At 53.4% G+C, this 19,637-nt stretch overlaps 1 protein-coding gene across 3 annotated transcripts in view; it reads right to left on the reverse strand.

The window, feature by feature from the left end:
- Atp9a (ATPase phospholipid transporting 9A (putative)) overlaps window positions 1–19,637 on the reverse strand; it is a 98,446-nt gene that overhangs the window by 6,827 nt on the left and 71,982 nt on the right. For all 3 annotated transcript variants that reach the window (XM_040733125.1, XM_040733126.1, XM_040733127.1), the window contains exons 16-24: window positions 13,368–13,460; window positions 12,038–12,121; window positions 11,067–11,237; window positions 8,315–8,413; window positions 7,558–7,647; window positions 7,318–7,462; window positions 6,706–6,770; window positions 3,833–3,988; window positions 528–592 (exon numbers count right to left, since the gene is read on the reverse strand). In XM_040733125.1, coding sequence (XP_040589059.1) covers window positions 528–592; window positions 3,833–3,988; window positions 6,706–6,770; window positions 7,318–7,462; window positions 7,558–7,647; window positions 8,315–8,413; window positions 11,067–11,237; window positions 12,038–12,121; window positions 13,368–13,460 — 968 coding nt within the window. The remainder of the gene's footprint in view (window positions 1–527; window positions 593–3,832; window positions 3,989–6,705; window positions 6,771–7,317; window positions 7,463–7,557; window positions 7,648–8,314; window positions 8,414–11,066; window positions 11,238–12,037; window positions 12,122–13,367; window positions 13,461–19,637) is intronic.

Genomic DNA, 19,637 nt, shown 5'->3' on the forward strand with positions numbered 1-19,637 from the left:
CAACCAGTAAGACACAGCAAGGGAGCGGCCTGTGCTGCGCCCGGGTCTGGCCAATCTGCCCTCCAGCTCCTTCGTGGAAGAACTGGGCTCAGGTACCCGGTACCGTGGAGCCGCTCACCATGTGCCCACGTAAGGAAAGGCTTGGGCCCTCTCGGGCAAGCTAGCAACAGAGGCGGTGCCAATGGACGCCATCAACAGTTTGCTCTCTGTACAAGGCCCTGGGCCCCAGCATCCTCCTGAGCTTAGCTGCAGCCAAGAGGACAGGCTTAAACACTTCCCCTTTCCCAACACCCACCAGTCACCTTGGACTCTCAGTCTGTTCATCCCTCAACGACCCAGTGCTGCAGGCTGAGGCACAGGGGTGACCGCGCCTCCCCCATTTGGGAAGGGTGCCTCAAAGCCTTGGTTCTTCAAGAAGGCTCAAAACCTGCCCTGAGGCCAGAAGTCGGGTGCCCCCTTTGCTGTCCCTCCTCCCTTGGGGAGTTTTTCGGGAAAGAAAACCGCGAGCAGCTTGTCTGTGGACTTACCCGATGATCAGGAACCCTTGGTAGAGAGGAACGGACGCAAAGTAGAACACGGAGGAGAAGACAGCCTGCGTGAAGGAGGGAGGGGATGCCACTCAGTGTCAAGGCACAGCCCCCATCCCATAGAACGCCACCTGCCCTGTGCGGGAGTTCTTGAAGCCCTCACAACTGCCCTAAGTCGGGACTATTGCCATCATCTCCGTGATATAGGTACATCAAGAGGGGGTCGGGGCTGGCCGGAGAGCACACAGCTCATTCGTGACAAGGCCAGAAGTAGTGAGTGTCCACAGCCATCTTCAGCCTCTTTTGTGAGCCGCTCACCCTGTGAGCCAATAGCTCAGAATTCTACCTTGCCGGGTGTGCACCCTGACAGCACACTGGAGGCCACCTTAGAGACCAGGATAGAAGACATTACAGTTTGAAATTTGGAGGAGGAAATTTATTTTTGCAATGGTCAGCATCGAACTAAGGACCTTGTACCTACTGGGTGAGCATGCTGCCAGTGAGCTATGTGCTGGGGCCATCCGTGAGGTGGGTTTGTTTGTTTTTTCGAGACAGGGTTTCTCTGTGTAGCCCAGGCTGTCCTGGAACTCACTCTGTAGACCAGGCTGGTCTTGAATTCAGAGATCCACCTGCCCCTGCCTCCTGAGTGCTGGGATTAAAGCCGTGAGTCACCACTGCCCAGGGAAAATTTTTTTCTTTCAAAGTGTGTGACAAGCTAGTGTTTCCATTAGAAAGCAGTAAGGGTTTCACCAGCTCTCATTGAAGTCTGTGCTGGAAAATAGTGCATGCTGGGAAGGCCTGGTGAGAGGACCAACAGTTGACCGATGCTTCCCAAACCCTAACACCTACAGATTAACAAAGGGGCTGTGGCTTCCACACACACACCCCACCACCCAGGGAATGCTGGGAGTGCTGAATGAAGGCCTTTGGTAAAAACTTAGCTGAGCCAGGTGCAATGGAGCACACCTGTGATCCCAGGATTTCTGAAGTGGAGGCGAGCAGATCAAGAGTTCAAGGTCAATCTTAGCTAGGTAGGGAGTTCGCTCCTCCCCACACCTGCGGCTGAGAGCAGGCTTGCTACGCTTGGGAACACCACAGCCACGGGAAGCCTGGCTCTTCTGACACTTTCACAGCCTCACCGTGGGGAAGGTCACCCACGGTGGCTTCTCATCCAGCTGCGCAAACGTGCACAGTCGGGTTATTTGCAAATCAGCGTCAGAGCCCCTTCCCATAAAGTGGCCTCCTTACACCAGCCACGAAGCAGCATCTACCCTGGAGTACTTCACAGGAAGTGGCTACACTTGTCGTGTTCATCAGAGGTCATCGTGTCAAGGTGCAGTGTCGTGGGCAGGGGCACAAGGAACAGGGCCAGCCTCACTCCAGAACCTTCTGGAACCTCTGAGTAGACACCACTGGGAGTGCAGATGGCGCTCACCTGCCTGCTGTTGTCTGTGTGCCCAGGGACGAGATCATTAATCTCCATCCCAGTGATTAAAACCACAGCATGGCCTGGTCCCACTGGTGAATTAGCATAACGGTCTGATGATGGATTAGCATAAATTAAAAGTACAGATGCAGCCTGATGATCTCCAGCAGCTGTGTAGCTTTAGAACGTCTTCCCCAACAGGCCGGCGAGAGGCCAGTGGGAACTCTCCCACGGGAGGCAGAGCAGGTGCCTTCTGCACGGTGAGCTAGCTGCCTCCCGCATCGTGGTCACACACCTTTCTCACAGACTTTCACATCTATGAGTGTGTGCGCGTGGACAGGTGCCTGTGGGCTTTCTCCAGCATTGCAGTGGAGGTCAGAGAGCAATTCGTGAGACTCAGTTCTCTCCCCCAACCACGTGAGTTCCGGAACTGAACTCCGGGCCGTCAGGCTTGGCAGCAAGTGCCTTCGCCCACTCAGCCATCTCTCCATCCTGCCTGTTTGTCATGAAATGTCCTGCTTTGTTCTACTGAGAATGGTGAAGATGCCTTCAGCTTGAATTCTGGTTTTTCAAGTGCCAAGGTCAAGGTCCAGGCAGATCCCCCCCAGTTCATTTCATAGGTGGAAAGGTTAGCCTGGAGTCAGGGAATGGTGTACGCATGGGCTTCACAGGTCCTCAGGGGTACAGGCAAAAAGAGACAGGCATCAAATGTTCTTATCATCAGACTCAAGTCTTTCACCCTGAGGCCTGTGGAGGGGCTGGGGTGGGAAAGAGTCCACAGGCCTGGGCCATGAGTACCCTGCCTTCTGCGAGCTGACACCGCGTCAGCCCCTTTCCGGCCTGGTTTGAGTCAGATGGGCAGGCCATGCTGCACTTCCCTGGGGATGGACAGACCTCATTCTCACGCAACCTCACAGCCTCTCCACCTGTAAAATGGGCTCAGGCTAGCGTGAGGAAGACAGGTGATGCTGACTACACTACAAACATTTAGCCAATGGCCAGGGTCTAGGATGCACTGGAGAAAAGTAAGTTAGGACCAGGTGTGGCAGTCACATGCTTGCACACATACTAGCCTGAACTGTTTAGCAAGAACCTGTCTCATACAATACATGTATTCCCCTGGTGTGGCTGCAACCTCAGGGCCATCTCTGCACAAAAACTAGAAGCTGCAGTGTGTGTTTGGACCTGACTCTGCTTCTCCCCCTGGGGAACCCATGATGAGATGCTAGGACTTAGCTAGGAGTTGTCAGCTGGGATGTGGCCAGACAGAGATTTAAACTGGCCAGGTGGGGCCACAGCTGCAAAGCACTGCCCACTGCTGGGATTTTCCATGACAACAGCTATCATAAGCACCTGGGCACAGGGCCAGCTGCTCGCCCACCTGTGCAGCATGCCCAGGTGCACACACAAAAGGTACCAGCTGCCTGCTCACCTGGACAGTGTGCCTGTGTGCACCCCCGAAGGGGTGCCAACTTCCCGCCGTGCCCATGCGGCTCTGTGAGAGACGCTAACTGCCACCCACCGGCACGGTGTGCCTATGAGCACCTGTGAAGAAGGGCCAGTTGCCTGCCTTACCCACATGCATCTGTAAATGTCAGCTGCCACCCACCTGCGCAGTGTCTGTCTGCACCTGCGAGAGGTGCCAGCTGCCTGCCTTGCCTATGTGCATCTATAAGAACGTCAGCTGTCACCAACCCTCTCGATGTCTGTCTGCACCTGTGAGAGGTGCCAGCTGCCTGCCTACCTGGGTGCCACACCCATGTGTAAAGGTAGCAGCTACCGCCCACCTGGGCAGTTAGTTGTCTGTGCACCTGTGAAGGATCCCCTCCCCACTCTCCGCCTAGGAAGAGATGACTGAGAGGTTCCCGCTGCTGCACACCTGCATGGTACTGATGCAGAGGCTCCTGTGGATCACAAACTGGCTGAGGGCTGCCGAGCGCTTGTAGCTGTTCCGCCCATGCACCATGAGCAAGCGGCCGAGATGCTTGAACTGGGTGATGGAGAAGTCTGCTGCCAGAGAAGCCTGCTTTCCTTCCTGCAATCCACACACAGAGGTCAGGGTGCATTTCTCTTTTTAATTGAAACAACAAGACACGACAAGGAGACCTTTGAAGACATTCAATAATGAGACTTTGGTTTCAGGCTACCCGCAGTTGGTGGTCCAAGTCAAATTTGATTTAAAAAGAGGAATTTACTTAAATAAAAAACATACTAAATCACAGATAGTTGTAATTTGGAGGTAAGACGGAGCTGGTATTAAGTTCCCCCCACCCCCAGTGTGCTTGAGAAGCGAAGACATCATTCAATAGGAGCTTTATAACATTTAGGGCCGCGAAGTGTTAAACGCAGGGGAAGCCAGATGCCAGTAACAGTGGTAGAGCGTTCATTCCTGAATGTCCTGCATGTTCACGGATGTGGGGACAGCTCACACTGCACCCACACTGTGGCGTTCATGCTTTAAAAGGAGAGAGGGACATCAGTGCCTAATGATGTGACCTGGAGGGTACAAACCTCCCTCTAACACGTTTGACACACAAGCCACTCAGGGTGCACCGATCCAAGGACCCACGGGCATTCTGAGTACTTCAAAAGTATCAGTGGAGGGCCCACGGGATGGCCCAGCACGCAGAAGTGCTTGCTGCCAAGGCTGATGATCTGAGTTCGAGCCCCAGGCCCCACAGGATGCACAAAGTGTCCTTTGACTTCCTCATGAGCACATGCACATACGCACATCCAAATAAATAAATAAATGTAATATATATCAATGCCACAAATACTAAACACTCCTAAAAAAAAGATCAGAGAAGTGTTTTACATTACAGAAGATTAAAGAGACATGAAGGAATGCTAATAGGGGAAATTCGGGGTCCTTGATTATTTCCTGGGGCTTCTTTTGTTCTTAAGCTACAAAGACATTTTGGGGACAATCGGGCAAAATGCCCATGAATCATTAGGTCAGCACTACATCTGGGATGGGAGGAGGGGTCCAGCTGCTGGGCTGATGCAGGGGGACACTGCTTCTTAAGGCCCCTGAAGTATTTAACAGGAAGCATGCCCAGAGGGAGAGAAAGCGGAAGTCAGCAGGTGAGAGAGAGGAAGGGAAGGAAGGTCAAAGAGCTCACTGCCAGATTGCAAAGTTCTGCAGTGTGTGCGTGCATGTGTGTGTGTCTGTCTGTGTGTGTGTGCACACGCGTGTATGCATGTGCAGCTATGCATGCCTGTGAACATATGTGCATGCTCTGGCCATAGCAGGACACTGGGCATCTCCCTCTCTTCCTCTCTACAGTATTGCACTGACACAGGGCCTCACTGACCCAGAAGTTTGCAGGTTAGGCTAGGCTGATGGTCCAGTGAACTCTCAGGGTCCTGTCTCCATCTCCCAATGTTAGAGACACTGGTGCAGTTAACCACGGTGGGTACTCAGCATTTGAACTCAGGTCCTCATGTTTGCAACACAAGCACTGAGCCATATCCCTAGCACGAGATGACATTTTTTTTAAAATAGGAAGTTACAGTGCTTATGTTTTGCTTAACTGGAGACAAGGACTTAAAGCAGGGACAAAGGCCAGTCCTTGCTGTGCAGCATGGGTTCTGAAGTGAGAGAGCTGAGGGCCATCAAAGAGATGATGGCCTTGACAGCAAGGCTGATCCTCAGTGGCGTCCATGATTTAAAAGCATGGGTAATAAGAGATTTCAAAAAATAAGTTAGGGCGAGGGTTGGAAGTGGCAGCTGTCCCTGTCTCTGATGGAGAAAGGAATCCAAGATGTAACTGATTGAAGCAAGCTGCATGACGGAGTGTGTGGTGTGTTTTTAATTTAAAAGTATACGTGAAAATAATCTATATACATGGGTAAAATATGTGTAAACAGCATCTATAACAAAAGCACGCACGCCCATAACCAGTAAAGCACAGAAAATAACTTTGGAAGACTACCCAATTTTACTAGTTTGGTGCAACTAAGAGGCAGGGTGGACGTAACTTAAATTATTTTTGTTGTGGCGATCACTTACTACTTTTATGTGCTAAAACCCAAAGGAATCATGATATAATTTTTAACAGAAGGAAAAATGTGGTATTTGTATATAACAATCCATAAAAGGATTCTGTTAAACTCGGACGTTCCTAAAAGATTTGTTTTATCTTTAATTCTGTGTGTCTGTGTATGGGTGTGTGTGCATGAGAATGCATGTGCACATGAGGCCAGAAGAGGGCGCTGGGTCCCCTAGAGCTGGAGTTACCAGCGCCTGTGGGTGTGAGCTGCTGGACGTGGGTCCCCTGCAACAGCAGCTCACCGGGAACCACTGAGAGCCTCTCTAGGCCACGCTCCCCAGCCCCCACCACCCCTCTGGATTTCTGAGACAGGGTCTTGCTCTGTGAGCTGTGGCTGGCTGGAGCCATGCACTCCCTTTGCCTCTACTTTATGAGCACCGGGGTTAAAGGCCCCAGCCACCACAGCTGGCTCAACTGTGCTTCTTAGAGGGATCAGCACAGATTCTGGATACAAAGTTTTACCCAGGAAACACATGCATAGTGAGTGCAGTGCTACAGGCCTCAAGAAGGCAGCAGGGTAGGGAGTTTGGGGGGCATCCTCAGCTGTCAATCAAGTTCCAGACCAGCCTGGGAAACATGAGTGGAGAGAGGAGAGAGGGAGGAGGAGAGAAGAGAGAGGGGGAGGAGGGAGGGAGGGGGGAGAGGAGAGAGAGGGAGGGAGGGAGGGAGGGAGGGAGCACAGCTGAGCACACTCACTCACCTTGCCCTCCACGCCCACGCCGCAGTCAGATTCCTGGATCATGCTAACATCGTTGCCCCCGTCACCTGCGGAGCACCAGAGCAGAGAAGAGGTAGGAATGTGGAGACACGAGAGAGGCAGCTCACGCGTGACACTCTCAGAGCAGCAACCCATGTCGTGCCTTCCACTTGGTGTGGACTCTGCCGCACCCAACCTATCCAGCCACTCTCGACACCGGCTGATGCCGAGAGACACCCACAATAGCCAGTCAGTGACCATCGTGCTGAGAGATTTGATCCCAGATCCGAACCTCAGCATAGGGTCTCCGCCCCTCTGGAATGCCATGGCCATCAGTCACATGCCAGGAAGAAAAGACACTTCCCTGTAGGCATGCATGTCTCCTCTCTCTCAAGGGACATAAGAACAGTAGGAACAAAGGGGAAGCTAGCATCCAAGGCCTGAGCCAAGAGGCCTGGGAGTCTCAGCAGCAGAACTCAGAGGCACTCAGATGTCAGTCCAGTGCATCTGCAGGGCAGAATGCAAGCAGACAGGGCCAGCAGGACAGGGCCTCAGGCAACTGACTGCTACCACTCAAGCCAGCCTGACCACGGCCCAGCGGCCCATCAAGCTTACCTACTGCGCAGGTGAGTTTCCCGGTGCGTTCCTGGAGCAGCCGCACGATCTGGGCCTTCTGGGTCGGGGCACAGCGGCAGCACACCACGGCCGGGCACTGGCAGGCCAGCTCCATGAACTCATACTCATAGTACTTGAGGCAGACCTGGGGAGGGAGACGGGTAATGTCAGCCAATGCCACCGCCTTCCCGCAACCCACCCCAGGAGGAGGTACCCTGCCCCTAAGTCCCCAGCACTGACCTCCAGAGAGTCTCCAGAGATGACCAGGGCACAATCATGCTTCCTGCGGAAGGCATTCAGCTCAAGGTGGGCCTCCCCACGGTTGGTCACCTGGAAGGGGACAGACATGGAGCATGCCTGGCTCTCGGGAAATGGCAGACAGCAGGAGAGCACTGGCCTCCTGGAGCTTGCTCAGACAACGTCCTCCCCCCCGCCCCCATCACCAGCCTTTAGCTGAAGGATGCTGTGGTCCCGGGAGACTGTGTGTGACATTCGTCCCTTTCCACTTCCCAAGGACTGAAGCCGGCAGTCAGGATAGGACAGGCACCATGAGGGACTCTCACATTCCCTCACAATAATGCACCCCAGGGGACTGAAGCTGGCAGGGCTCCTTAGCCTGGACCAGTGTCACCAGAGCCCAGAGGATGGCCTGAGGGCTGGGCATCTATACTGCAGGTGCTGCTATAGGCTGTCTGCACCATACTTGGCTGTTGACAGTGCCAAAAGCAGCCACAGTGCCTGACTTTCTTATGTTCCCCAGAGGAGAGCACAGCCACCAGAAAGGGCCAGAGCGCAGCGTGAGCTCAAGGCTATGCGGTGGTGTTCCTTGACACTGGTTGAGGGGATGCTCGCCTGGGTCCCCTAGACCTTCGGTAGCCTATGCGACCACCTGAGGTCACCACTGGCCGCCCCTCCTCCCTCTAGAGGCCCATTCCAGGTTACGGGCTACAGGACAAATGCAAGCACCACCCCACATGGCCCCAAGACAAGGTTTTACCAGCCGGAAAACATGAATGTCTTGGTTCCTGGTCACCAGATGTGCATTCTTGGCTGTGCACGTGGCTGTCTCCAGCTTGTCCCCTGTCAGCATCCAAACCTGAAATCACAGCAGGGAAACCGTCCTGAGTGCCGGACTCGGAAGATGGCCTGTCTCTTGGGGCAGTGAGGCTCTTAAGAACATCAAACCTCCTGAGACTCAAAGTCCCTGTGACTTCCCAGGATAGCCCAGCACGGCGGGGCTTAGCGTCTACTAATAGTGGGAGCAACAGCCAACTGTTCACTAGAGACAAAGTCTGAACGGGGTGTGGTGGGGGCACAACAATAATCCTAGCACTCAGGAGGCGGAAGCAAGAGGACTATTGTGAATTCGGGGCTAGCCTGGACTACATGTTGTTATGATATCAAGACCACCCAAAAAAAAAACCAATAAAATAAAAATGAACTGTAAGTAGATTCGGTGGTACATGCCTGTAATCCCAGTAGTCAGGTCAGTACTGAGGCAGTCGGGCTGTGGGATCGAGACCATCATCTTAAGATACTGCCTCAAAAAGCAAAACATTGAAGCAACATGCTACACAGTGGCTGGCCTGGCGCCAGGAAAGGACCGTGAGCAATGAGCAGAGAGACTTAAGCTCTGGAGGCCACAGACGGAACTATCTGTACCCCACAGACGGAGCTATCTGTACCCCACAGAGTCCATGTCTCTCACGGAAGGACAAAAGGGACCCAGAGATGGCACCTAAGACCCTGAGACTCAGCGCCAGCTGCTTCACCTCACAGGGTGACAGCCTCAAGTATGACCAGCTTTTTTGGCTCAGTTTCCGTGTCTGTCCAAAGGCTGGATGGAGTAGGCCTGCACCCCAGCTGCCTGGCCCCTCCTCCCTCTTATTGCCTCTAACGGGAGCAGGACAGGGAAACCCCGTCCACACTGTACCAACAACACCCATCTCGGGAATGGGACTGTGTCAAGGAGGAGAATCTGGGGACGCAAATCTCACCACATAAGGTAGAACTCCACAGCCCTGAAGGGCAGGGCTTAGACACCCCAGTGTGGCAGTAACAGGCCTGCCACAAAGGCCCCAAATGCCCCTGCCGGCCACTTCCTTATGATGAACCTGCACGCCCATGCTCAGGTGCTGACCCACAGGGAGACACACGCCACAAGAGGCCGGCCTGCCACCCGTGTTCACTTGCTATCGTGGGGTTCTGCTGTCTCCTCGCTTTCCCTCTTCTAAGATTTGTTTATTCTTATTTTATGTGTGTGAGTATTTTGCCTGCGTGTAGGTCTATGCACTGTGTGCATGCCTGGTGCCCACGGAGGCCAGAGGAGGGCATCAAGCCCCCTGGAACTGAAGCGGAACGGCCACGTGGTTGCCAGGAGCCGAACCTAGGTCCCCTGCAGGAGCAGTCAATGGGAGCCTGTGAACGCAGCTGTGGCCACACTGCAGCGTGGTGGGGAAGGGCAGGCCCCACACAGGACAGTGATCCCGAGATCACAAAGGAGCTGAGACTCTCCTGCCACCAGGCAGCACAGGAGCCGGCCCCAGCACACTCTGATGGGCGGCTAGCCCTGGGGCGGGCACGCCCACTGCTGTCAGTCATACACGGCATAAACATGTGTAAGAGACAACACATGCTTATGTGCTATGCTACGCCATGTTAAAGCACATTCCTACTTCACAGAAAGTAGACTGTGTAGCCAGAGCTGGTAGCCTCATCCGTCTCCTGTGCTGCGTGTCCCGACAGGCTGAGGAGACAGCTGAGCGGGTAAGGGTGCCTTACTGCATCAGCATGAACACCTGAGCTTCAATCTTCAGCACCCACATAGGAAGCCATGTGTAGCCGGTGCATGCCTATAACCTTAGTGCTGGGGTCGGGGAGCGGCAGAGACAGGAGGGGCGCTGGGCTTGCTCCAGATTCAGGGAGAGACCCTGTCTCAAGGGAACGGTGGAAAGTGACAGAGAAAGACACCTGAAGTCCTCCTCTGACTACACACACACCTACACACACACACACACACGTTAAAAAGAAAAAGAGCAGGGTGTGCTCGGTGGTAGAGAGTGCTTTCCTGGCATGCACAGAGCTCTGGGTCCCATCCCTAGCACCGCATAAAAAAACAGAATCGCAACTATCATCCCGGCACTCAGGAGATGACAGCAGGGAGATCAGGAGTTTGAGGACAGCACTGAGTAATGACCTCAGCCTTCAGAACCAAGAGTCTCACTGGTGCTCGGACGCCCTCTTCTGGCCCTGCAGAGTAGCTGCCTGGATTGTTTCCACCCCAACAGCAGGTTAATACAGAAGTTTCTCAACCCCCCCCCGCCCCCCACCACACATACACATGGTGTGGTCGCCCCTTTCTCCCTGGACCAGAGCGACCGACAGCCACGCAATGTGGAATCGCTCTGTAGCTGAACACAGCCTGCTCTGAGGGACTGGGAGACACAGCCCTGACCTTCAGGGAGCTTGTCCTGCGGGAGGCAGACAGGAGAAGGACAGCCACTTAAGGTGGCGTCCTAAGCCAGGCTATCGAGAGGGACACTCTGGTTTCCCCTTGCTCCTCCATTTCTTCTCTTCTCTCACCATGTCCCAGGCTGGCCCTGAGCTTGAGATCTTATCACTGACCCCCACGTGCCGAGATTACAAGCGTGGGACACCACACCCAGCTTCCACGGCCAGTGTCTCCCTGGAGGTTGTTTTAACACTGCTGCCAGGTCACTGGCCAGGCCCTGTCTCACTGGCAGCCCCACCTTGATGCCGGCATTGCGCAGCGTCTCCAGCGTGGGCCTGACGTCGGCCTGCAGCTGGTCCTCCACTCCGGTCAAACACAGCAGCTCCATCTCCATCTCCAGGCTCTCGATCACCGTGGCCACCTTGAGTGAGCGGTCATGCACACTCAGCTTGGCCTGGACGTAGCGGGCCTGGGGAGTGACAGAGACACGTCAGGGGTGGAGGGATGAGGTGAGGCTATCACCCCACCACACTGTCCAGGTCAGCCGGACCTCCTGGACCCCACTTCCGGTAACTGACTCCAACCAGACCTATTTATTCCCTCTTTATCTTGGCAGTGAAACCTAAGGAAAGCCTGGATTCCCCTGAATAATCACCATGGGTACCCCTGCCTTACAAACACATAGAGCACTTCTGAGGGACAGGGCCAAGTCAACTGCTGGGAGGCTGGCAAGGACCCCAGAAACCTGTCCCTAAACTGCATGTACACTGGCACATATGCATGTCGACTTGTACCAGGTACCAGGGACACAGGCACTAGCCAGACAAGGTCCTTCCGCCGGGAGCACGATCAACGGGACGAGAGAACCACAAACAGACTGAAGACGGCGCACAACTCTAACCTAGTTTGTGGCTCATGTCGTCACCGTGGAACTCGGGAAGCTGAGACAGAGAGAGAAAGCTCGACCGGGGGTATAGGACACAAGCGATTTATTTCAGATCTTCCTAAAGTAGGTGACAAAGAGTAAGTCAAGTGGGAGGTGGGCGGGAAGTGACAGGCAGTGTGGGAAGGCTTCCTGGAGAGGCAACACGAGAGCATGAAGAGAGGAGGCTGGCAGCGAGCGCCCGGCAGAGCAACGCAAGGCCCTGCACTAGTAGGGAAGCTGGTGTGACCAAAAAGACCAGGATGGCCAGAGGGGAACGAGCAAGGTGTGTCCCCAGCAGAGGTGACTGAGAAGATGGGTCAGGGCAAAGGTCACGGGCCACTTACTTCAAAGTCTTGGTACTGCTCCTCTGTGAGGGACTTCTTGGCCACCACGAGCACGCGCAGTCCCTCCCGGGCCATGTTGCCGCACTGCAAGGCACAAAAAGATCAGTGGGGAGCTACGCTCACGCCCCAGCTGACCCAAGGGGTCAGAGAAGACGGCAGGTTAGGGAACGACTTTCCCCTAGAACTATGGTCCCCAGAGCCAAGCTTCTAGCTGGAGCGCGGAGGGGCAAGCTGGAGGTTGAGCCCAGCACACATGGGTCTTCTCTGGCCAACACAGAGTGTTCCAAAGCCCAAACCCACGCTCAAGGTTACACACAAGCATGGCTGGCTGGCTCGGTGGGCAAGCCTGGGTGTGCTTGGGTTAGCCACCATCTACCATGGCGGTGCAGCCGCTGCTCCCGTGAGCAGCCCCCACCCATGGGTGCCACAAGACATTTCAACAGGTTGGATGTACCAGCATGCAACCCCACGAGAAAGACACCCTGGCCTGCCGTTCACCTGTGTGCCGAGCCGGGCCCTGTGGGCGTCTGATTTGCCACCCCCCAGGCGGGAACTGCACTACTGAATGCGGGTGTGAGCGTTCACCTGCCTGAAGGAGAGGTCTGACCGGCCAACATCAGCCAGCACTCCTCCCTCTAGTTAATCATCCTCCAGTGAGCTGGGATTTGTGGCCCCCAAGATCTTCACCTCCTGTACCTCCCCTGCACAGTCACCGTCCCCTTGAGAGCGGGCTAGGCCTTGTGACTTGTTCCCAGCATACAGAAAAGGGGGCGCTGTTCCTGGGGTCAGGTCACCAGAGATGGAGACCTCCATCTTGCCTGTCCTCTTTCACTGCTTGGGTGAAGACAGCTGTCACTCTGGGGGTGCCCATGAAGAAACCCACAGGGCAAGAGAGAAAGGGTGACAGCCGACAGAAACCCAAGACCTTGGACCACAGCCCTAAGGAACTGGCGTTGTCTGCGCCAACAATGGAGCACCGGGCACCAAGCACTGAGCACCATGCAAAGACTGAGCTCCAAGAACACCCCATCACAGCTGGGGCTTCAGCTGAGATGCAGCCTCACGGACACCCCGGCTGTGGTCAACGGAAGGCCCTAAGCAAAGACCCCAGCTGAGCCACACCCAGACCCCACCCCACACAAAGTGAGAACACGATGCTAAAGCAACTAAGTTTTGCAGTAGCTAGGACTGTGCAGTTTTAGGGTGATTGGTGCCACAGCCACAGCTAACAAGTGAGCACAGGGACCCAGTCACCCCCCGCTGCAGGGCCAACCTGCCTCTGCAGTGCAGACTCCCAGGACCCCCCGCCAAGTCTCCACCCCAGGCTCACCTCTTCCTCCAGCCAGTCATTGTACTGGACAATGCCGGACATGACAACGTCCGCCCCCTTCATGTAGAACGTGATTTCTCCCGTGGACTCATCCTGGAAAGAGGGACGGCAAGTGATGACCATGGACGGGAACACCAGTCCCCAGACCTGACTCGCTCCCGTGACAGGCAGCAAAGTGTTTGGAGGAGCCCAGTGCTTTTAAACCTTATACGTAATATATTTATATTATATAGACACATGTTCTGCCTGCATGTATGTTTGAGTATTCATGTAAGCCTGGTGTCCTTAGAAACCAGAAGAGGGCATTGGATCCCCTAGCTGGAGTTACAGATGGTTGTGAGACGCACGTAGGTGCTGGGAGTTGAACCCGTGTCCTCTGGAGGAGAAACCAGTGTTCTTAGATGCTGCACCATCTCCCTGCCTCCCAGTACTTTTACATTTGGCCAAAGATAAAACACAGCGGGGGCGGCTCACTCTGGGGCAAAGGCCACAGAAGGCAGAAGAAAGAAAGGCTCGGTTCGGAGCATTTGGAAAATTGTTAAATGATAAAGCAAGATCAAAGAGCCAAGACTTGTGTTTGGGAAGTTGTTGCCATTCCAACTGGAACTCCCGCACGCAGCCGGCTTGTTTCAATCGTACCACGGGCTGTGCAGTGGAAGCCAACTGAGCTCCATAAACAACAGGAAGACAACAGCAGAGAGTTTGGTACCCTCTGCATCTCAGCACTGCTCACATCTGGGACCTGGTGCTCTGTGCAGGGCCACCCTGTACCTTGTAGGATCCTAAACAACGAGGGGGCCTCTGTCCACCAGATGCCAGGAGTGGCCCTATGGTGACAGCCCAGTCTCTCTGAACACTAGCAGATGTCCTCTGGGGAGACATGCACTCTTCCCATATTGAGACTGTCATCCAAGGATGTGTCAGGTCACATTCTTAGCTAACCTGAGACTTGTGTGACCCAGGGGCCACAGGGAAGACACACCTGCATGAGAAGGTGTCACAGATAGCAAATGGCCTCTCATATTTTGGTTCCTCTGACTTGACAGGCACTGGGCAAACTGTCTCCTCTCTCTGCCTCAGTTTCCTCATCTGTCAAGCAGGAAGTGCTGCACGTTCCTATGTACTAACCCCTGTGGATGAAGCAAGGCCATTGGTGCATGGCACGTGGCCTCGCATGGAACACGGTGTTTGTGACAGTGTTCCTGACAGATGTCTCTGTGGGGAGAGAGAAGGCTCAGCCCCTGATTTGCAATGGGCAGACACATCTCTGCCACATCTCTGAGAAGAGGCTGCAGACAGGACAGGGGTGCTGCCATGCATCCCAGAATACCCAGGAGCCACCAAGAAAGAATTCATCACTGGGCTCCATCCCTCGACAGTTCAGAGGGATGTACGTGTGTGTGCGTGCGTGCATGCGTGCGTGTGTGTGTGTGTGTGTGTGTGCGTGTGTGTTATGGTAACTCTTCCCACCAGCTTGGTCCCAGAGCCGCGTCAGTCCCAAATGAACACACAAGACGTTATATTAATTATGAAGCTGTTGGCCGTTTGCTATGGTTTCTAATTGGCTAGCTCTGACTTGATTATTAACCCATAACTGCTAATCTGAGTATTTCCACATGGTCTTCTCTTACCAGAGAAAGGGTCCGGACTCTTACTGTTCTCACATCCTACATGGTGACTGACTGTGCCTCCCTTTCCCAGAATCCTCCACCTCTCCTAGTCCCACCTATCTTGCTTCCCTATTGGCCAACAGTGCCTTATTTATCAACCAATAAGACAGACATACACACAGAAGTACTTCCCCCATCATTTATGTTGAACAAGACAGTGTGTGTCTACCATCCCAGCACTGGGAAGGCACAGACAGAGTCTGCAGTCTGCTGCTGGTCAACCGAATTGAAATGATGAGTTCCAGGATCATCAAGAGACCCTGTCTTAAAAACTAAGAGAGCAAATGAAGATGCTAAACATCAGTCTGCAGCCTCCACATGAGTGCACAAACCTATGTACACACACATGAATGCACACACATGAATGCACACACATGATTGCACACATATGTACACACATGATTGCACACACATGTACACACACGAACACACGTGAACGCACACATGAATGCATACACACATGAATGCACACACATGAATGCACACACACATAAATGTATACACATATATACGCACACATGAGTGCACACACATATTACACACACGAACACATATGAATGCACACCCATATGTACACACACACATGAATGCACACACACATGTACACACACGATGAGCTACCCAAAGAGAACAAAGGGTATGGTTCAACCACAGTTCAGCTACAGGAGCAACACACTGACTCACTCTTTCCCCTGGCCAAGCAGAGGGACCTACCTTTTGGACAAGGTCAAGTGCACGCTCTGCCCAGAAGGACAGCCCATGGGCCAAAAGAACATAAAAGCATCAGGGTTTTTTACCCCTTGCCCTTCCCGAAAGTGGTGCTAAGTACCAAGGCTGCAGGAAGGCTTGCCCCCCACGGCTTCCTTTGCCAGAGGCGCTCTGGCCAGCTCCATCATCCTAGCCAATATAAATACCGCAGCCGTTATCACCTCTGCGTGAGTCATTTCCTCCCCCCCCAGTTCACCCCCGGTTTACTGTGTTCCCATACTATGGTGATATGACACCATAAACATACAGAGACAGACCGGTCAAGTCGTGTTGTCTTGTCCCCTTGTACTCTGTGCCTGGCACCTGATTACAGGCCTCATTAATTCAATGACAATGGTGTGGTCCCTCGTGGTGATCCAATTCCACTACTCCACATGGGAAGCAGGGAGCCTGATGGGACATCTTGTACAACATGAGACACACAGTTCTTTCAGAAAGATGGGCACAGTCGTCTTGGGGCAACAGGCTTCTCTGACCTCACGTGACCCCGTAGGGGGCAGGCGCTCAGCCAGAGAAGGAAACGAGCTGGGGCGGGCTGGCTGGGGACAGGCTGTGAGCACACTGTAGGCTCACTCACACCAGTCTGAGAGACTGGAGACAGTCTACTGGAGGACAGGCAGCAGCAGCTAAACCCATGCAAGAGCCATAGCTCACGCCTGAAACCCAGTCTTGGAGTGGGAGGCTGGGGCAAGAAGGCTGCCGAGTGCCAGGCTCCAGCGCGACAGCTTGTCTCAATACCCTCCCACCCTGGGAAAGACACACAGCCAAAGAGCCCAGTGGAACCTGTCCACAGCCGGCAGCAGGAGCGGTGACAGTCACCTGCACAAAACAGGCCCGTCATTGCAGCACAGGAGAACATGGCAAGCACATGGTCAGACTGTGCGCCACGGGGCATCCCACTGGGTGCCGGCAGCACCCCGTTCACCAACTGTGACAGTGATGAAGGTCTCGACTTTCTAATGTCGCGGTGAGAGCTGCTGAACTGGGAAGTGTGGTGAGGTTGGTACAAAGTAAAAAAAATCGTCCCAAAGCCCGGAACAGACCAGAGACAGAGACAGGCAGGCAGAGGTTGAAAATTAGCTCACAGCGGTATTTCCCAATGCCTAAGGCAGCCCTGAGAAGACGTATGCTGCCAGTGTTGTCATTAATATCCAAAGATGAGGAGAAAGAGAAGCGGGCGCCTGCAACATGGCTCAGTGGGTACAGGTACTTGCTACCACCATGCCTGTGAGTTTGATGCCTGGACCCCACGTGGTGGAAAGAAGGGGCCGGCTTACAAACTGTCCTCTGACCTCCAGAGGTGCGCCGGGAAGTTTTAAAAGAGTCAATATTCACAGTTAAGAATAGCACACACAGGCTGCAGAGACGGCTCAAGCGTTAAGAACACCGGCTGCTCTTCCAAAGGACCAGGTTCAATTCCCATATTGTAGCTCACAACTGTCTGTAACTCCAGCCCAGAGGATCCAATGACATCTTATAGGCTCAGAGAGCACAAGGCATATGGTATATATTACATACATACAAGTAAAACACCCATATTTGTGTATATATATAATCTTTTTAAATTTTTAAAGAATCTAGAACACATGCATGCATATATATAATTTTAAAAAGCAAAAGATATTAATGAAATGGGGTATATTCCCATCAGACACCATATACACACTAAAATCAGCAAAATCATGTCTTGAAGGTATAAGAAAACTCCCAGGGAGACAGGCAAAGGCACACACACTCACACACACACACACTCACACACACACACACACTCTCTCTCACCTTTCAGTTAGGAGGGAAAAGCTAGTTTGAAATGAAGTTAGGGGCTAACTTTATAAAAGTGTGTATGTATATTTATACTCATATGCTTAGAAAAAAGACTGAAATACAGGTCCTTGGCGAGACACACAGCTGGCCCAAGTCATGGCAATCCTCCTGCCCCGGTCTCTGAAGTGCTGCATCACTGGTGTGAGCTACCAGGCCAGGCTTGTTCTCCCTTTCTATGACTCTTAACTGTGAAGGCTGGGTATTTTAAAAGCTAAATGTTGATTGAAATAATAATAAACTAGGCAGGGTGGGCCATGCCCTCCTTAAGTGAGAGCAGACTCACTAAGCCAGCAGCACTCTGTACACCAGCCACCCCGCGTGGGAAGACTCAGAGTCACTTCTCACAAAATCTGACGAATGTCTGGGAATGAGATTCTTTCACGGCTAAAGGAAAGTGCGGCTCCTTCATTCTCAAAGCCGGGCGTTGGGGACTCTGATGATTCAACTCCCAAATGACCTCAGCTGAGTCCACGGCCTGAGAACTTGACAAATAATGGCTGGGACCAAGCGAGAGTAATTCTGTGGACGATGCTGACTAACTCCAGGAAACACCCACTCGAGGGAACGTCGCTGACAGCCTTGAGCTCAGATGTGCCCCGGCCTGGATAAAGCCAAGGGTCAGGCCAGGTGCAGCCCATAGGAAAAGTCCCTCCCACTTGACATTTGCCAAGGACATGTGTCCCACAGGGTCACAAAGTCCCAAGCGGCATCTGGGATCTAAGTCAACTCAGATGGGATGTTTCAGAGCACAGTCACAGCCTGTCACTGTGTCTTCAGAGCCACGGCCACAGTCCCTGGATGCAGGGAGCCTTGTCCCCACCCCTGGGGATGGTCTGGACCCAACAACTCACTCCTGACAATGGAACAGGGCTAATTTGTCCTGTCTCCTCTGAGGCTGGCTCCCAAAGATGGCTTCCGACTTATTCACACTCTCACTCGGGGGAAGCTAGCTGACCCGAGGCTAGCCCTGGGAGAGACCCACAGAGCAGTGGCTGAGAGCTGCCTCTGTCTAGCGGTACTGCGGCCCACTGAAGCTGTCCCAGAGGAGATCCTCTGAGACCCTGAAGCAGACAAGCCCACCACCCTCACTACACCCACGTTCCTGGTCCACAGGAACTGCTAGACAACACAAGCAGCACGGTTTTAAAGCACGACGTGGGATAATCCATTAGCAATGGATAATTAGCACAGCACCCCAACACAGACCCAGGGCCATGGGCTTTTCCATGTCCTCCCTGCCCCATCTAAGCCCTAGCCTGGGGGTGAATCTCAGAGCCTCCACCTCCCTGTGGGAACTCAGGTGCGTTCCTTCAGTCTTTCTATGCCTCAGTTTCCTTGTCCGTCAAATGAAAATCACACAGCTAAGTTGTCAGCTTATGCCAGTCACCGAGGACAGCCACTGACACGGCACCAGCCCCGCCTAACATTTCCCATGACCATTACTGATGGCGCTCTCGCCACACCTACCTCCTTGTACAAAGGTTCATGTCCACACTTCACTGCCAACCATGCCTTCCACAGGGACTGCCACCACTCCTGCAGGATGCTGACAGCCCCTGGCTGCTGACCGTGGTCGAGCCACAGGTCCCAGCGATGCACCTGCCCTGCCTCCCTCTCACGAGAACTGCAAATCCAGGCCACCACACCCAGCCTTTTCATGTAGGTTCTGGGGTTCAAACTCAGGTCTCTGTGCTTGTCCAACCAGCACTTTCCCTACTGAGACAGCCCCCTGCCCCCAAGCTTCAGAATTCTTGTGGATCTCCAGGTCTGAGGTCAGCCTGGTCTACATAGTGAGTTCCAGGACAGCCAGGGCTACACAGAGAAACCCTGTCTTGAAAACAAAAACCAAAAAGAAAAATCCCACTCCCGACTCAGGTTATAGTCAAAATAAAATGATACTAAAAACACGTTTTAAAATTGCCTTCAGCCTACTGTGAATAAACTTCCGTATTAGGATTTGCAAATGTTCCGTGCCTGTCACATGCATTCTACAGAAAGGATCTCCAAC

This window comes from Mesocricetus auratus, unplaced genomic scaffold (genome assembly GCF_017639785.1).
Source record: "Mesocricetus auratus isolate SY011 unplaced genomic scaffold, BCM_Maur_2.0 Super-Scaffold_100028, whole genome shotgun sequence".
NCBI classification, from domain to species: domain Eukaryota; kingdom Metazoa; phylum Chordata; class Mammalia; order Rodentia; family Cricetidae; genus Mesocricetus; species Mesocricetus auratus.